Source organism: Rissa tridactyla, chromosome 22, assembly GCF_028500815.1.
Source record: "Rissa tridactyla isolate bRisTri1 chromosome 22, bRisTri1.patW.cur.20221130, whole genome shotgun sequence".
NCBI lineage: Eukaryota > Metazoa > Chordata > Aves > Charadriiformes > Laridae > Rissa > Rissa tridactyla.
Window position 1 is genome coordinate 5,307,570 of NC_071487.1, and position 15,399 is coordinate 5,322,968.

Sequence of the window (15,399 nt, forward strand, 5' to 3'; positions counted from 1 at the left end):
TATATTCTTGTCCAGGACAGATGGAATTTGGTAGTCACTAAGAACAGCGACCAGGTCACTTTCCCTATAAATTCCCCAAATTTTGATGTTTCCTTTATAGTTTACTGATAGATGATTTCTCGCTTGCTCTTTCTCCTGTAGGTTAAGGAGACCTAAAACCGCACCATTTAAAAGAAAATTAAAGCAGCATTTAACGTAGCATGAATTGAAAATGAAAACCCACGTTGTAGCACAAAAGCAACTTTGAAATTATTCAAATAGCAAAACAGTCCTTATTGTCTCTATTTTAACGAAGCACACTTTTCTTCCGGGGGGGTGTGTCAAGAACAAGTGTAATTTTACCTGTTGTCTGTTGTTAACCATTGTTGGAGACTTAAGCTGTCGGGGTTGCTTTTCTTGATAGGCCCTTGAAGGAGCATCTTGGATTACTTTTCTGGGGAGTGGAAAAGGCTAATGATCAGCTGTGCCGCTGCATTTGTGATTTCTCTGGATTGTCTGCTCATGTCTTTTTGCATTTTGGGTTTGGTTTTTTTTTCCCCTCCTTAGAGTTATGGGTTTTTTTTTTTTTTTTTAACCATTCCCAAACCTATTCCCGCACCCCTTCTCCTGCAGCTCGCTGACAGCAGCCCACCTTGTGTCCTGATGCCCAACCGCACAATTGTTTCTGCATCACAAGGTCTGGGGATCATCTGCGTTTTTCAAATAAGTGATCTGCATTTTGGATCTTGGATCTTTTTACGCTGAGATACTTGGATTTAAAGTACTCTTTTCAAACAGCAGTGTAAAGCTGCTTGTTGTCAGCTTAAAGAAATGAATACGGCGTCTTGGTCAGCAGGGCCTGCTTGTGGAGGAATAGCAGGATACCAGGAATAGTTTCCTGGTCCCAAACTCCACGGGGTCTGTACGGTCTCACCGAAAATGAAATTGGTGGTGCGTGAAACTTCAGAAAAATGGAATAAGCATGCTTGCTTTGATGGGGCTTAGTGGTGATACACAATCCCCTAGAGCATTCTAAAAAAAAAAAAAATAAAAAATAATCAATATTCTAAAAAAAAAAATCAGTAAATAATAAAAATTATTTACTGATTCAAATTTTGTTTCATCCGGAAGTTTTGCACAGATGTTTATAGGGAAGAGAAAAACATTAGCGTGAACCACTGACGGAATGGGCCATGGGCTGGGTTCGGGTCCTGCCCAACAAGCGAAACCCTTCTTTCGCTCTCTGCTTTAAGCCTTAGTGAACTAGTGACAGGTAAAAGCAGGCCATGCCTATGTATTTTGAAAGATCTATGTAAGACTGTCATATCAAAACACAGGTGGGGACTCTATTAAAACTTTTATCAGAAAACAAGCCCACAGAGCGCCCCGAGCCCGGCGCGGTGCTGGGCAATGGCTGCTTCGAGGGAGGGGGATGATTCTGCCTTCGTACAACAGTCTGCCCCTCGCAGCGCCCTCCTGCTGCGTCTTTGCTCTTAGGTCAGTTGTTAACGTATGGATGTTGTTAGCAATTGCTGTATGTCGTCTTCTGGCTGCTGCCTGATGTGGGCACGGCCTTTCAAAAAAAAAAAAAAAAGATACTGAAGGGTATAATAGTTGAGCACATCTGATGGGGAAAATGTTGCGAGAATGGTGGTGATACTAAAACCAGAAGTAAACCTCTTACTGTAAAATTAAAAGTAAGATTACACCCCCAGGAAATACAAGCGCTAAGGTAAGAAACTGTAATTACATCATCTTTTGCAGCCCGGTTCCCAGCGCGCGGCGTGCTTACTCCAGAGAAGACAGGGCAGGGAAAGATCTAAATGAACCAGTCCTCAGCAGCCCTCCACTGAAACCGGGCTGGGCGGGTGTCCGAAATGTTAGAAGCCTGCAGGAATAAAACCCCCCGACGTTGTAATGACTCTTCCCCCTGTTCCCAGTCACTGAGGCATCGATTCCGTTGCGCAGGTATCGCTGCCGTTGCGTGACTGTTCCTGACGCGTCCCCTTCTGCAGTTTGACTGGCCTCTTGTTCTCCCAGTGAGTGTAGAAAACGGTTTATTTCCTTTCTAGAAACATGTTACATATTTGAAAGTTTACCATGTTTCCCCGTAATCCTCTCTAGTTTTAGGAATTCCAATTATGATAATTGCCATAATTTGTCATGCAAGATTTCATTAAACTGACTTTTCACTGTGCGCTTCTCTCCCCTTGTTCTTTGGTCTTTCTGTGCACCGACTTGCTTAAACTGAATCCTGGAGTCCGTTATGCAGGTAGCAGATAAATTCGGACAGTGCTATAAAGGTATTTTAATTTTGCAGGGTAATTTTCCCCCCCCTCCCCCTGTGGAGATTAGCACAGAGCAACAGAGGTGAGAGAGAACTGCTAATCTAGACTCAATGGTACAGGTATCTTGCAAAGAAATGCTCAAAGATAATTTCTGTAAATAAAAGTCTCAGTTAAAGACAGTGTTTGGAATTCCCTTTCGACTACCTCCTTTCAAGGGCTTAAAAATACGAAAGGTGAATTTCTCATCAAGAACGCTGGTAATTCCGGGGGTGGGCAGTGAATGCCTTTCCTGAGGATAGCTGTGGATTCAACGTGGGGGACGTTTCAAATGAGCCATCCCTGGATCAATTCTTTTAGCTTAACTTCAGCTTCTCCCGAAACCTGGGAAAAGCAAAGTAGCAATGTTGTATTTGGTGTCCTCTCCTGTTCAGGAGGGCAGGGGGTATCAGTCAAGCCCCGAGCTGGAGGCCGTCTGCTGCTGGTAACGGTTATCTGAGCAGTCCACGCAGCGCCTCAGCCTGTGCTAACTGTACACGGGAAATGCCTCTTTACAGCGACCGCTGGAACGCGGCTCGCTCCCGGTCGTCCGGTTTGCAGACAAGATACAATTCCTGGTTCCGAATGCGAGCTTTGGAGCAGATGGGAGGTCTAGGGAGTAAGGCCATCCAAAAAGCTCCTGAAAGAGGGGAGGATGGGGAAATGTTCTGAATGTGACTTGCTTGCGGGTGGTTCTGTCCCCGTTTCTAAAATAAAAAAGTTTCAGAGGTAGAAGGACACCAAGTTATTTGCAGCTTGTAGCATGACGGCATGTCACTCCCCACGCTGAACAGTTAAGGGAACTAACACCCTCTGCATCAGAGAACTGCTCTGTAGCCATAGTCCACAGTTAATCATAAAATACATGGAGTCAAGTTGTTTTAAGAGTAATGTTGCTCACCTAGATTGATTTATACCTTGCTTTCCCTGGAACTTGCCTGTTTATAGTAAGGTAAGTTACATTGTACTCATCGTACAGCTCTCTAATGAGCACTAATTGCCTAGGCAGTGTCTTACCGCATTCAGAAGCCGGAGGACAGGCTTCTAGAAAAATAAACCGTAGCAGCAGGTCACCGGTCCCTAGGGGAACTGTGGTCTATAGGTCAGGCAAAGCCAAGAGCTGCACAAAGCCAGGTGCTGTGTTCGTGGCCGCACGTAACAAACCTGCTGCAAACGAGAGAAGGGGGGAAGAGTCTCAGTCCCACCTGGCTCCTCTGTGCTGTGAATCCACTCTATCGTACACACTCAGGAATGACCTATAAACAACTACCTTTAATAAACTGCCAGTAAGTAGCTGACTGTTGCATTCGGGTTTGCATTTGTAAGAAGAGGCACTGTTTGGGGGCACAGAGGAAGCAGAACCATGTCCCTGCTGCTCCTCTGGGACATGAGGAATCATAGAATCTTCATGGTTGCAAAGGACCTTTGAGATCATCGAGTCCAACCATACACACACACAGAAAAACCCAAACCCCTCCAATCTGTGCCACTAGAGCATGCCCTGAAGTGCCATATCTAGACGTTTCTTAAACACCTCTAGGGACGGTGACTCAACCCCCTCCCTGGGCAGGCTGTTCAGTGCCTGACCACTCTGTCAGCAAAGTCATTCTTCCTGATATCTAATCTAAACTTCCCCTGCCGCAGCTTCAGACCATTTCCTCTGGTCCAGGAAGGACCCCCTGTCGCTAATACACCCCAAGTCTTCTCAGACAGGTGCTGGAGGCAGCGCTGGAGTGAAGCCGGACCCTGCCAGGCCCTGGTGAGCCACTGCTGCAGCTCCTGGCAGCCTCCGGCCCCGGGACGCGTCCCCCTGCCCTCCGCGTCCCATAGCGTTCTGCTGGGAACCACCAGCCCTGGCCTGGGAGAACTGGGGGGACCAGCAGCAGGCACAGCCCCTGGCTCCAAGCTTGTCTCCCAGAGTAGGGGTGCTGGGGGGGACTCCAGCGTAATTGGGAAAGTATTTAATAAACTTTTCACACAAAGGGAAAAGAGAAGTAGAGGGGTGAGAGAAAGCTTGAGCGAAGTGTCCAACCCATTATGGACTCCTTCCAGCCCACCGCTGGAGTTATTTCAGGGCTGGAGAAACCAGAACTGGGCGAGCTTGGCTTGAAGGGACACCCCTGCAAAAGCACGGGAGTTTTATTAGCGAACAGAGAACAACCGGAAAAATACATACAGACAGCATGGCCTACAGTGTGTCAAAATACCTTCAGTATTTCAGAAAGGAAAAAAAGAGACAAGTATAATAGCGTACAGAGGCTGCTAGAGCATTAGAGTCCTTGAAAAGTCATAAAAAGTAATACAAGTACTATTTTAGTGGTAACTACAGCCCCTGCACCAAAAAAAAAAAAACCCAAACACACACACATCCCTCAAACCTCGACAAAGCAGCCAGCGCTGAAAAATCAGAGGATCGGAGCCACCAGAACCGTGCGCTGTCGAGGTCTGGCCGCGGAGCTGCGCCCTCCGGCAGCACCCCGAGCGCCGCGGACCGGCCGGGCGCTGCAGGGACGGTCCGGCCGGAGGCACCGGCCCGCGGGGAGGGAGCGGCGGAGGCGGGAGACGCTGAGGCGGCACCGGCTCGTTCAGGACGGCGCTCGCCCGGAGTGTGACGGCCCCGCTCACCGCCGGCGGGGCCCGGCCCCCTTCGCGCAGACCCGGCGGGCCGCGGGGGCGGGGCGGGGCCGTCCTCTCGCGAGCGCTGGCCCGTGCTCGCGCCGTGCCCTTGCGGCGCCATGGCGGGCTACTGGGACGGCCCCGAGGGCGAGGACTGCCCGCGCCGCGCCTGGCTGACCACCCGCGTGGGCGCCGCCGCGGGTGAGCCCCGGGGCCGCGGCTGAGGGCGGCGGGAGGGTGGCGGAGCGGGGCCGGGCGGCGCCCAAGCGGTACCGACGGGAGCCGGCGGCGCGGCGCGGCCCGGCCAGGCCGCGGCGGCGGGAGCCCGGGCCCCGGGGGCCGGCGCGGCGCGGACTGACGGCGCCCTGTGTTGCAGGCTTGGTCGGGACGGCCTACCGCATCATCCTGCAGCAGCCCCACTCGGCACTGGCCGCCTTGCAGATGGCCGCCGCGGACAGCGTCACCATGGGTAAGGGACCGCCCGTCCCGGCGGCGCTCTCTCGGGCAACCCCCGCTGCGGCCTGCGCGGTCAGCCGCCACCTTCCCCTTCGTGTGTCCCGGCCCCGCACCTCCGAGGGCAGGTCGTGCTGGTGAGGACGGAAGCCGAGAGCCGAAGTGCTAAAATCATGGAATCGTGGAATGCTTTGGGCTGGAAGGGACCTTAAAGCCCCCCCAGTGGCACCCCCTGCCCTGGGCAGGGACACCTCCCACCAGCCCAGGTTGCTCCAAGCCCCGGCCAACCTGGCCTTGAACCCCTCCAGGGATGGGGCAGCCACAGCTTCTCTGGGCAACCTGGGCCAGGGGCTCACCCCCCTCACAGCAAACAATTTCTGCCTCACATCTCATCCCAATCTCCCCTCTTTCAGTGTAAAACCCTTCCTCCTCGTCCCATGGCTCCCCTCCCTGCTCCAGAGTCCCTCCCCAGCTTTCCTGGAGCCCCTTTAGGGCCTGGCAGGGGCTGGAAGGTCTCCATGGAGCCTTCTCTTCTCCAGGCTGAACCCCCCCAGCTCTCTCAGCCTGTCCTCCCAGCAGAGGGGCTCCAGCCCTCCCAGCACCTCCGGGGCCTCCTCTGGCCCCGCTCCAACAGCTCCGTGTCCTTCTGCTGTCGGTGCCCCAGCGCTGGAGGCAGCACTGCAGGGGGGTCTCCCCCGAGCGGAGCAGAGGGGCAGAATCCCCCCCTCGCCCTGCTGCCCACGCTGCTGGGGATGCAGCCCAGGCTGCGGGGGGTTTCTGGGCTGCCAGCGCACGGTGCCGGGGCGTGTGGAGCTTCTCCCCCACCGACACCCCCAAGTCCTTCTCCTCAGGGCTGCTGTCCATCCCTTCATCCCTCAGCCTGGGTCTGTGCTTGGGATTGAAAGACTTGCAAAGCTTTACAGTCAGTATTTTCCTTTGGTTGTATTTCCCCAAACACGCTACTTAGTTATATGTCAAATCAGAACACAATAGAATAGTTACTCACGCTTGGGTAATGTCTTCTGTTGGATGCCAGTAATCATGCATGATGGCAATAGAAACTCCGGGATTAATGCTTGAGACAGAAGAACAGCCCTGTCAGTTCAGGCTGAAGATGCATCTGAGGCACTCTCTGCCTCCCATGGTCCTTATTTAAAGCCATGTACTTCATTTAAAGTTTAGGTAATGCATATTTTTGCAGTCTAGAATAAGAGGTACGTATTTTCAGTATTTGCAAAACTGCAAGTCTCTGGAAGAAAGTGTAGTGTAAGCAAACTTAATCATTTATTTCATATATTTAGGCATTGCACTTAAATCACACTCAGTGAAGAGCAAACAAAATGTTTTGATGGCAAAAGGAAAATAAATGGTGGGGTTTTTCCCATCGTGCTGTATAGCCAAGGAGAAACCACGTAGTTGTCTTGACTTGTCTGTGTTTCGCAAGAGAAAGCGTTCACTGACGGGATGAGCGGGGAACTGAGGGGGCTGTTCCAGATGCAGTTCTGCGAGGCTGAAGCCCCCGAGCCCCTTGGCCAGTGCACCGTTTTCTTCTCCCTAAACCCGTCTTGGTTTTCAGTCTGGTTTAATGGGTTCTGTCACCTCTGTCTCCCCGTGCACGAGTGCTCTGGACTGGAAGCTGGTTCACAAGCAGTCCACATCTCCGTTTTTGAGCTGTTCAACTCTAAAACAGCACCTGGAATCTCCTGTAATGAGGTGGGCCATAAAAAGTCATTATGATTGGACCGGATAACGTGACCAATTATAATTGCGATAAATCCCATAATCCTAAACCAGTGTGTTGAATCCCCTCGCCAGTTCTTGCTCCTGAGGAAGGGCTTCTGCCCGCGGTTACGGGGCCAGAGCTTGTGCTCTGAAGCCGTGTGCTCTGAAGCTCCTTGGCCCAAAGCAGGGCAGCTGAAATACAGCCCTTGGTCTGTGGGGTTTGTTTCTTCTGTCCTCTTTTCAGTTGATTTCAGGATGAGCATAATTGCATTTTCTGCTGAAAAACTGCAGAGGTTTGTAACATGAGCTTGTGGTTTACGAGTTTACCATAGAGATTGAAAATTTTTATCCTGGACATTTTTATTGTTCCCAAGAAAGATGAATTGAAATCTGCAGATGGTGCCTGGTAGCCAGTTTCACATGGCGTGAGCAAGAACCTGTATTACAAACAAAGAAAAACTTTTAGTGTGTTTGCTTGACACAGCCACTTCCCAAACTTTTCAGTTATATGGATGTAGGGTCTGATGGGTCGAGGCATGTAATTCAGTACCTCGTCTGGGGGGGTCTTCTTAAGGCTGAGGTAATAACCAAGCTGGATGGGGCGATGTTTGTCCGCAGCCATTGGAGCGCAGCTGCCCAGCGTGCCGGCACGCGGCGGGGCTCCCGGGCATCCCGCGCGCAGCAGGACCTGCACAGCACAGGGGTGGCTGCACGGCTGGAGCGGAGGAGGAGACAGAAGGAGCTGGATGGGACTCGTATGATGCTGCGTCTCACCATAGTGGCTGGGATATGAGGGCCCCGGGTACCCAAAAGCAGATTTTGCTTCTTTTTCCTCTTTTCTCCCAGAGGAACCATTGTACAGCGCCGTGCATCTCAGAAGTGTACTTTGTATGTACGTAATTCTCAGGTACTTGAGGGGGTTTGTTTTGTTGTTTTACTCTCGTTTGCAGCTACACTGGGAGCCGTGTTTGGCGTAACTACCTGCTAGTGCCTGGTTGGCGACTACCTCCTCAGTGACCAAATGATCCGGAGCTGAGGAACCGAGATCATGGATCCTTGAGCTGCACGGGAGAGCTGTCTTGGGTGCAAGAGGTAAATGTGGATAATGCCGGTCATGAAATGAGCCCTCTCTGGTTTTAGAAACCTTTCTGTCAGGGGGAATTGTAAAATATTGTTGATGTCAGGCGTGTTTGGTAAAGATTCATCTCAGCATGTGAATTCCATTTCATACCCGTTTTGTTGACGCTTCATTGCACAGGTTTGCTAAAATAAATACTGCTGCAGAAGGCTGAGCCAGTACTGCCGGTTACAGCCTGGAATTGCAGGGTATGAAAAATGTTAACTGTGGAAATCCATGTTTTCTTGGCGACAAACGTGATTCATTTTACATGGAAAATATAATCCAGTGTCTGCCTTGTAAATTCTTCATGCACTTCTCAGGCTGGATTAGCTCCTGCAGACACTTACACAGCTCTGTTTTCTGCGGACATGTTCAGACTCAGTGTTCAAGGTGCGAGGGATTTATTTAAGTTGTAATTGTGGTGAAATCGAGTTTGTCTTTACTTTTCCTGGTTGCTGAGCTGATGAGAGTTCGAAGCAAGGATTGTTATTTTTGTCACTGCAATAAGGAATTTAAGGTTGCCCACGTAAGGAGATGGGGTAGCGGACTATAGAGATTGGTGTTTCAAACTGCAAGCTAACAGCGTGGGGAAACTTCATTTAAAAAAAAAGAAAAAGGTCACTTTTCTGATTTCTCTTGGCAAACAGCGTTACTGGTGGCCAAGGGAATAGCTCATGGAAAGATCTGTCGAGATCTACTGTGTAGTACTTGTCCCCTACCAGGTCTCTTATGGTTTGCTTTGTTTTTTTCCCAGCGCACAGTTACATGACGGGTACCACTGCCTGTTTGGGGTTTGGCATTACCGCTGCTCTCATGAAGATAGGTAACAAGGAGGGCTGGAGGCTGACGGGACCTCCCAAGCTGTGAATGAGCCTTTCCTCCCTGCGAGCTGTCTTGTGAACGCTGTGTCTAATGAGACGTTGTGCAATAAAGATATTGTCAACTCAGCCGCTGTCACGGAATCTTGACGTCGCCCGGCCGGTTCCAGTGTTGGGGCTCAGATGCAAAATGGTGGAGCCGTCGCAGAGGAACCTTCGATCTGCTGCTCCTGCTGAGATTTCATTTTCATGCACAAGTCACACTTTGCCGTGACTCGATATTGCGCGCACAAGCTTGAGGGGTGCAGTTACCATTTTCAGCCTGGTTTTTTAGGAGTTGTTCTTGTAGTTTCGACTGGGTCCTGCGGGATTTTTTGGCAAGGATTGAGAGTGCGCCACACAGAGACCATCAGTCAAAACTTCTGAGGAGGCTCTAGGTCGAGGATTAGGAATTTGGGGTGGGGGAGGGAGGTATGGGTTACCCACAAGGTGTTTGGGAGCCTGGGGGCTTTCTCTGAGAAGCATTCAAGGAAGTCTAGAGCCCACAGCCTCAGGGTTAGAACTGGGGAGTAGCTGAGGTTGGAAGGGAGCCCTGGAGATCTTCCTGCTCAAAGTTGGCGCTCAGGGCTGTGTCCGGTTGAATTTTCTGTGTGTGCAAACTGAAGCGTGTCCAGCAAAGCCACCGGGAAGGTGTGGAGGATTGAGGCACAGGAGGCAAGAGGAGAGAACTGCATCATTCAGCCTGGAAAAAAGACGGTCAAGGGCTGATCTAATGCTATTCTTTCACAATTCGGTGGTTACAGAAAGGCGGGCTCAGGTGCACAGTAAAGGACAGGAAATAACAAGCACAAGATGCAGAAAGGGAAATTCTAACTAGACAGAAGGGAAAAAAGAAAATCTCACAGTTGGGGTAGATGAGTGCTGGAAGATGGATTGGAGAGGTTGTGGAATTGTCCTCTTTGGGGACGCGGAGTTCATCCAGACACATGGGAATGTGAGGGGACAGGGGTGTTTGGCGACGGGGATGCGAGTTAATAGAAGACAGGGAATATGGGCACCGGGGGAAGCAGGGGTGTGGGGCAGGGGAACACAGGGAGGTGTGAGGAGAGGGGACAGGAGATGGGGGAACTGGAGACAAGGAGATCGGGGAACCAAGGACAGCAGAGGAGGGGACAGAGCGTCACAGGGCGGGGACACACAGTCACAGCCATGGCAGGCTGTGCTGCTGCCTGGTACGTGCTCTTTGTGGCTGGTGGGAGTCCAGGGGGGCGCAGAATGGTCCTGAGGGCACTTGGGGCTGGGGTCAATGGGGCTGGGCTCCAGTTCAGTTGGTGGTGGGGTGTCACCCCCATGGGGCTGGGGGAGCAGGGAGGGTGTTTCTCTCCCACCCAAGGACATTTGAGGGGCGCCATGCTTCACCCTGGGCTCTGGAGGTGAGCAAGGTTTGGGGAGGGTCTGATGGTCCAGAAACCCCCAGCAGGACCTGCCCGGGGCAACCTGGGGTTCCCAGCCCTGCCTTCCCACGGCCTGAAAGGGGAAAAAAAACTCCCAGCAGCTTCCACCTGCCCTGTTGTCTGTCCTCAGGGAACCCCGGTGTCCCCACCACCCCGTCCCGGGGTTCCGGGGCCTTGGACCTCCCTCCGCCTGGGCCTCTCCTAGCTCTCGGCCATGGCCACGTGTCCCGTCTGGGCTATAATTACCAGGACACATTCCTGGGGGGTCACAGGAGCTTCCCGGAGCAGCGGCGGGCGGTAAGGGGGGATGAGTGCGTGGCACGGCACAGCGTGGCATGCCACGCAGCAATACAGGATATGGCACGTTCCACGCCAGGCTGCAAAGCGCGCGGCCCGAGCGAGGACACGCAATGTCGCGCAAATACAATGAGGAACACACGAGGCACCGCTCGTGTCGGGGCAGGGGGGGCAGCCGTGCAGCGCAACGCGGTGTGAGGCAGCGCGCTGTGCCGGGATCCGCGCACCCCGACGGGGCAGGAGGGCGCACGACGGGCAACATCCCACGCTCCTCACAGTGCCACACGTTGTGACACACGACGGGCAGCGTGACATGCGACGGGCAGCGCCCAGCAGTTGCTGCCACGCACCAAAGGGGTGGGAGAGGCAGCTTTGCCGAGGAGCTGCTCTGGGGACCAGCGGCTTTGCTGCCGTTGGAGCAGCAGTAGTTCGGGCTATGGGGCAATGGTTGGGGAAGGGCTTGGGGGATTCTGCTATAGGGCAGAGGGGTTGATGGGGGACAACGGACTGAGTTATTGGGCTGTGGGTTTCAGTTGGGGCAGCAGCACTGGCTGTGGGTCAGTAGCTTCATGCCAAGGGTTCAATGAGCTTCAGCTATGGGGCAGCGACGTGGCCCAATGGTCTCACCTATGGGGCTGCAGTTTTGCCAAGGGGCGTTAAATTCAGCTGTGGGGCAGTAGTAGTTCCTGGTTGCCTCAGCTATGGGGTAGAGGCTTTGGCGATGGATCCAGTGGCTTTCCCCGTGGGACAGTGCCAGTAGCAGGACCCTGTGTCCCCAGCCAGGACTCCTGCCATGGGACAAAGCTCTGGTTATGGGGACGGCACCCTGACCCCCTGCTCCGTGTCTTCCCACAGGCAAGATGTGGGTTGCAGAGGGGCCAGCCCCAGCCCAGTGGAGCCTGCGGGACGGGGCCCACGCCGGACACTTCCTGGCCACGGCCGACCACCTCCGCACCGCAGGACAGCTGGTGGATGTGGCCGTGGGCCCGGAGGGCGACGTAGCCCATGCCGTGGTCCTGGCCTCCATCAGCTCCTTCTTCCTCCGCTTTCTGGAGGGCAGGACCAGAGAGCTGTGCCAGGGCCCCCCACCCCGTGTCCCCCTGCCACCCGGGGCCACACTATGGGGCTGGCGGGCTGTGCTGGCCTTTGCCTATGGGGGAACCGTGCCCCATGGCCAGGAGAAGGAGGTAGAGGAGGCTGCCCGGGCCCTGGGGGCTCCCCGTGTGGTGGCCGCCTGTGCCCTGCGGCTGGAAAGTGACCCACAGGAGGGGGGTCCCAAGTCCCTGGAGGAGCAGTGGGAGACACTAAAAGCCATGGAACAACTCCATGCCAATGGCCTGGGCTGCGACCTCCAGCTCCGGGCAGGGGACGAGGTCATCCCAGGTGAGCTGGGGCTGGGGGGTCCCCCGGGGGGGGCTGGGGAGAGGGCAGGACACGCTGGGACGGCCGGGTCCCCTGGCAGGGATCGCCGGGGCTGAGGCTCCAGGTGGGGATGAGGAGGTAGAGGTGCTGGTGGGGCTGGTCCCTTTGGGAGAGCTGGGGCTTTGATGGGGGCTCCAGGACAGCTGGGTTCGCAGAGGGCCGCGCAGTGCAAAGGGTCCCCACTGCCCACACCGTTCTTCCTCCTTCCCCCTAGTTCAGCGCCTGGCCCTGAGCTGCTCCTGTGACTTCTTCCGGGCCCTCTTCACTTGCCCCATGCGGGAGGCCACCCATGACCCCGCTGCCCCACTGGCCACTGGGCTGTCCCCAGCCGAGCTGCGCCTCCTCCTCTCCTTCGCCTACACAGGGGCTGTGGCAGGGCCGTGGCCCGTGGTCTTGGAGGCAGCTGAGACCTCTCTGCGCTACCAGGCCTGGGGACTCCTCACCCTCTGCCTGGATGTTTTCACCCGTGGCCTGACCCCAGAAACTGGCCTGGACGTGTTGGCCTTTGCTGCAGCTTATGGGCTGGCCCAGGTGAGCCGCACAGCAGAGGACTACATCTTGGCCACCTTCCCCAGTGTGGTGGCCACACCAGCCTTCCTGGATCTTCCTGCACACCTTCTCATTCGCCTCCTCCGCTCTGATGGTCTCAACGTCCTCCATGAACTGGAAGCCTTGGAAGCAGCATCCCGGTGGCTTACGGTCAACAGAGATGGCCAAGAAGATCTAGCCAAGGAAGTCCTGTCATCTGTTCGCTTTGCTCTCATGTCCAGCTGGGAGCTGAAGAAGGTCCCATCAGTGACTGCAGGGGTAGCTGACCCAAAGATCATCCATGAGCTCATCGTAGCAAGTTTGGCCCCCATGGCCCAGCTGCCATGCCGAGTGCGTTCCTTGCAAGAAGTGCTGGTGGTTTGTGGTGGAGACAAACTGACGTCCAACCTAGCTGCCCGGAAGCCCAGCACACACCTCTGGTTTGCCCACCGTTACCTCAGCGCTGTGGGGCTGGTGAAGCAGGTGGAGTGGCGGGTACTGGGGCACTTTCCTGATGGCCCACGCTTCCGCCATGCTGTAGCTGTGGTGGGCAACATCCTCTACGTCCTGGGTGGAAAGCGCTACTACGGGGTCCATGACACCCTGGCCAGTGTCTACAGGTGAGGGCTACAGAGGACCTGGAGGTGCCTTGAGGCACCAGGACATTGTGGGATCAGAGGAGGTGCTGGTGGAGTTAGAGCTGCCTCGTGGACCCAAGGCATTGTGGTGTTGCAGTTGGTCAGGTGGTCCCAAGGCATTCTGAGTTTGGTTTGGTGTAGGACTGAGAGGTGCCCTTCCACTCTGGGATGTTACAGGCTTTTTGGGGGGGGTAGGACAGGGGTGTTCCTACCTGGAGATGCCTGAGGGCATTAAGGGTTTGGTATTGCCCAGAAGGAGAGGATATTCCCATGCAAGGGGACCCTGTGGACCCAAGGCATTATGGGATTGACTCATTATAGGTGGGTTGTTGCCCTCAGTGGTGCCAGCATCACCTCACGGTGTTGTAGGTAACAGGTAGTCTCTTGCCCCTTTACCTCTCAAACCCAGGTATCAGCCCATGGACAACTCCTGGGAGCGCCTGGCCAGCATGTCCTGTGGTCGGAGCTACTTTGCTGCTGTGGCACTTGGGGATTTCATCTACGCCCTGGGTGGCAACTCGGGGGAGCTCTACTGCACAGACACTGTGGAGCGCTATGACCTGGCCAGCGACACCTGGAGGTGAGACCACTCCATGTGGACATCTGCTTTTGTCTGCTCTAGCAGCCCCTTGCATTGTCCAGTGGTGCCCATTGAGTGGCCTTTGGGTCACCGAGCCTCCAGTGGAGAATGGACCTACAGGGGCCTTTGGGAGAGGTCTACTGGGTGTTGAGCAACCATGTCCCTTAAGGGATATTGGGTGTTGACCAGTGTTGCCTATTGGGTGGTGCATGAGTTTTTGGCCAATAGTATTCACTGAGGGTCTGTTGGCCGTCTGCCAATGAGACAAATCATTTAAATATCTCCAGCTATATTCATTAGGTGCTCTGTTGGGTGTTGGCCAATATCGTCCATTGAGGGAGTCCACTGTGGGTTGACAATGGTGTCTTTTGGGGTCTACAAAGAGTTGAATGGTGACACCCCTTGGGCATCCATTATGTGTTAGCTGATGCTGCCCACTGGGGCTCACTGGGTGTTGGCCACCATTGCCGCTGAGGAGCTCCTGGGCAGGCAGTCACCATGAGACTCAAGCCCTGCTTAACCTGCCCTTCACCCTTCCCTCTCTCCTTGCCCAGGAGGTGCCAGCCCCTGCCGATGGCTCTGTGTGGGCATGCGGCGTGTGCCCTGGATGGTGCCCTCTACGTGTCAGGGGGGTGTGATGAGGCAAGCCAGTGCCAGGCGTCCTTGCTGCGTTACATCCCAGGTGCGCCTGCCAAGCTTCTGGCCCCCATGAATGGTCAGCGAGCTGGCCACATCATGGAGGAGGCGGGTGGGCAGCTCTACGTGGCTGGGGGGTTGTGCCAGCGGGATGGGCAGACTGGCTACAGGGACCAGCTGGCCTTTGAGGTCTACAGCCCCAAGCTGGACATCTGGGTCCTCCTCAGCCCCCTGCCCCATGCCCATGTAGTTGGGGGTGCAGCTGTGCTGGGGGGCGAACTGCTCGTACTGGGAGGGTACAGTCATGAGACCTACCGCGACACCCACTTGATCCATGCCTACCAGCCAGGCACCCGGCGCTGGATCACTCGGGGCACCTTGCCCCATGCCTATACTGACCTCCAGGCTTGTGTCCTCACTGTACCCCCTGCCTTGCGTGGCCCCACCTGCCTTGAGGACCCCTCGAGATCACCTGACATCCCCAATAATACTTAGAGGGGCTTAAAACCTCTGCACCCCATACTGGGATCCCCAGGTAGCATCCATGGGCACATGTACGGAACGAAATTGCCCCCAGATCCCTTCCCCAGAACGGGTTCCTCCTGTGATTTCCAGCAACGCCCCCCCACCCCCTGCACCCAGGGTACATGCCCTAGGCTGTGGGGACCCTGTGGGACACAAAGACTCCCTACACTACCACCCTACACTCCCCGTCCCTGAGCCCATCACTGGGAGCTTGGGATTCCCCGATTTCCTGCCCCCACACTTGGATTAAATAAAAGTGGCTCCTGACAGCCCGTCTGGGTCTTCTT

General features: G+C 54.7%; 1 protein-coding gene and 1 long non-coding RNA gene across 6 annotated transcripts; one reads left to right on the forward strand and one right to left on the reverse strand.

Moving 5' to 3' along the window:
* Window positions 1–69: 69 nt before the first annotated feature.
* On the reverse strand, window positions 70–5,139 carry LOC128900660 (uncharacterized). 4 transcript variants are annotated; one of them, XR_008463349.1, is made up of 3 exons: window positions 3,321–4,647; window positions 343–3,010; window positions 70–152 (listed from the first exon to the last, which is right to left on the reverse strand). It is a non-coding gene; the product is annotated as an uncharacterized LOC128900660 (long non-coding RNA). The 4 variants fall into 4 exon arrangements; XR_008463346.1 differs by lacking the exon at window positions 70–152 and adding an exon at window positions 4,682–5,139 and having other exon boundaries at window positions 515–3,010; window positions 3,321–3,470; XR_008463347.1 differs by lacking the exon at window positions 70–152 and adding an exon at window positions 4,682–5,139 and having other exon boundaries at window positions 515–3,010; window positions 3,321–4,423.
* A 3,019-nt stretch (window positions 5,140–8,158) lies between these two features.
* On the forward strand, window positions 8,159–15,381 carry KLHL33 (kelch like family member 33). 2 transcript variants are annotated; one of them, XM_054181994.1, is made up of 6 exons: window positions 8,159–8,186; window positions 8,969–9,225; window positions 11,639–12,166; window positions 12,420–13,353; window positions 13,781–13,951; window positions 14,506–15,381. In XM_054181994.1, exons 2-6 carry the CDS (start codon window positions 9,216–9,218, stop codon window positions 15,080–15,082), a joined length of 2,220 nt encoding a protein of 739 aa, XP_054037969.1. In that variant the 5' UTR covers window positions 8,159–8,186; window positions 8,969–9,215; the 3' UTR covers window positions 15,083–15,381. The 2 variants fall into 2 exon arrangements, with proteins under 2 accessions (XP_054037969.1, XP_054037970.1); XM_054181995.1 differs by lacking the exons at window positions 8,159–8,186; window positions 8,969–9,225 and adding an exon at window positions 10,376–10,783.
* Window positions 15,382–15,399: the final 18 nt, after the last annotated feature.

What these genes read in the sequence shown, in the direction of transcription:
- KLHL33 (XM_054181994.1), top strand. An exon ending in AGGGGACGAGGTCATCCCAG is followed by an intron (nt 12,167 to 12,419) that starts GTGAGCTGGGGC and finishes CCTTCCCCCTAG; the next exon opens with TTCAGCGCCTGGCCCTGAGC. An exon ending in CTGGCCAGCGACACCTGGAG is followed by an intron (nt 13,952 to 14,505) that starts GTGAGACCACTC and finishes CTCCTTGCCCAG; the next exon opens with GAGGTGCCAGCCCCTGCCGA.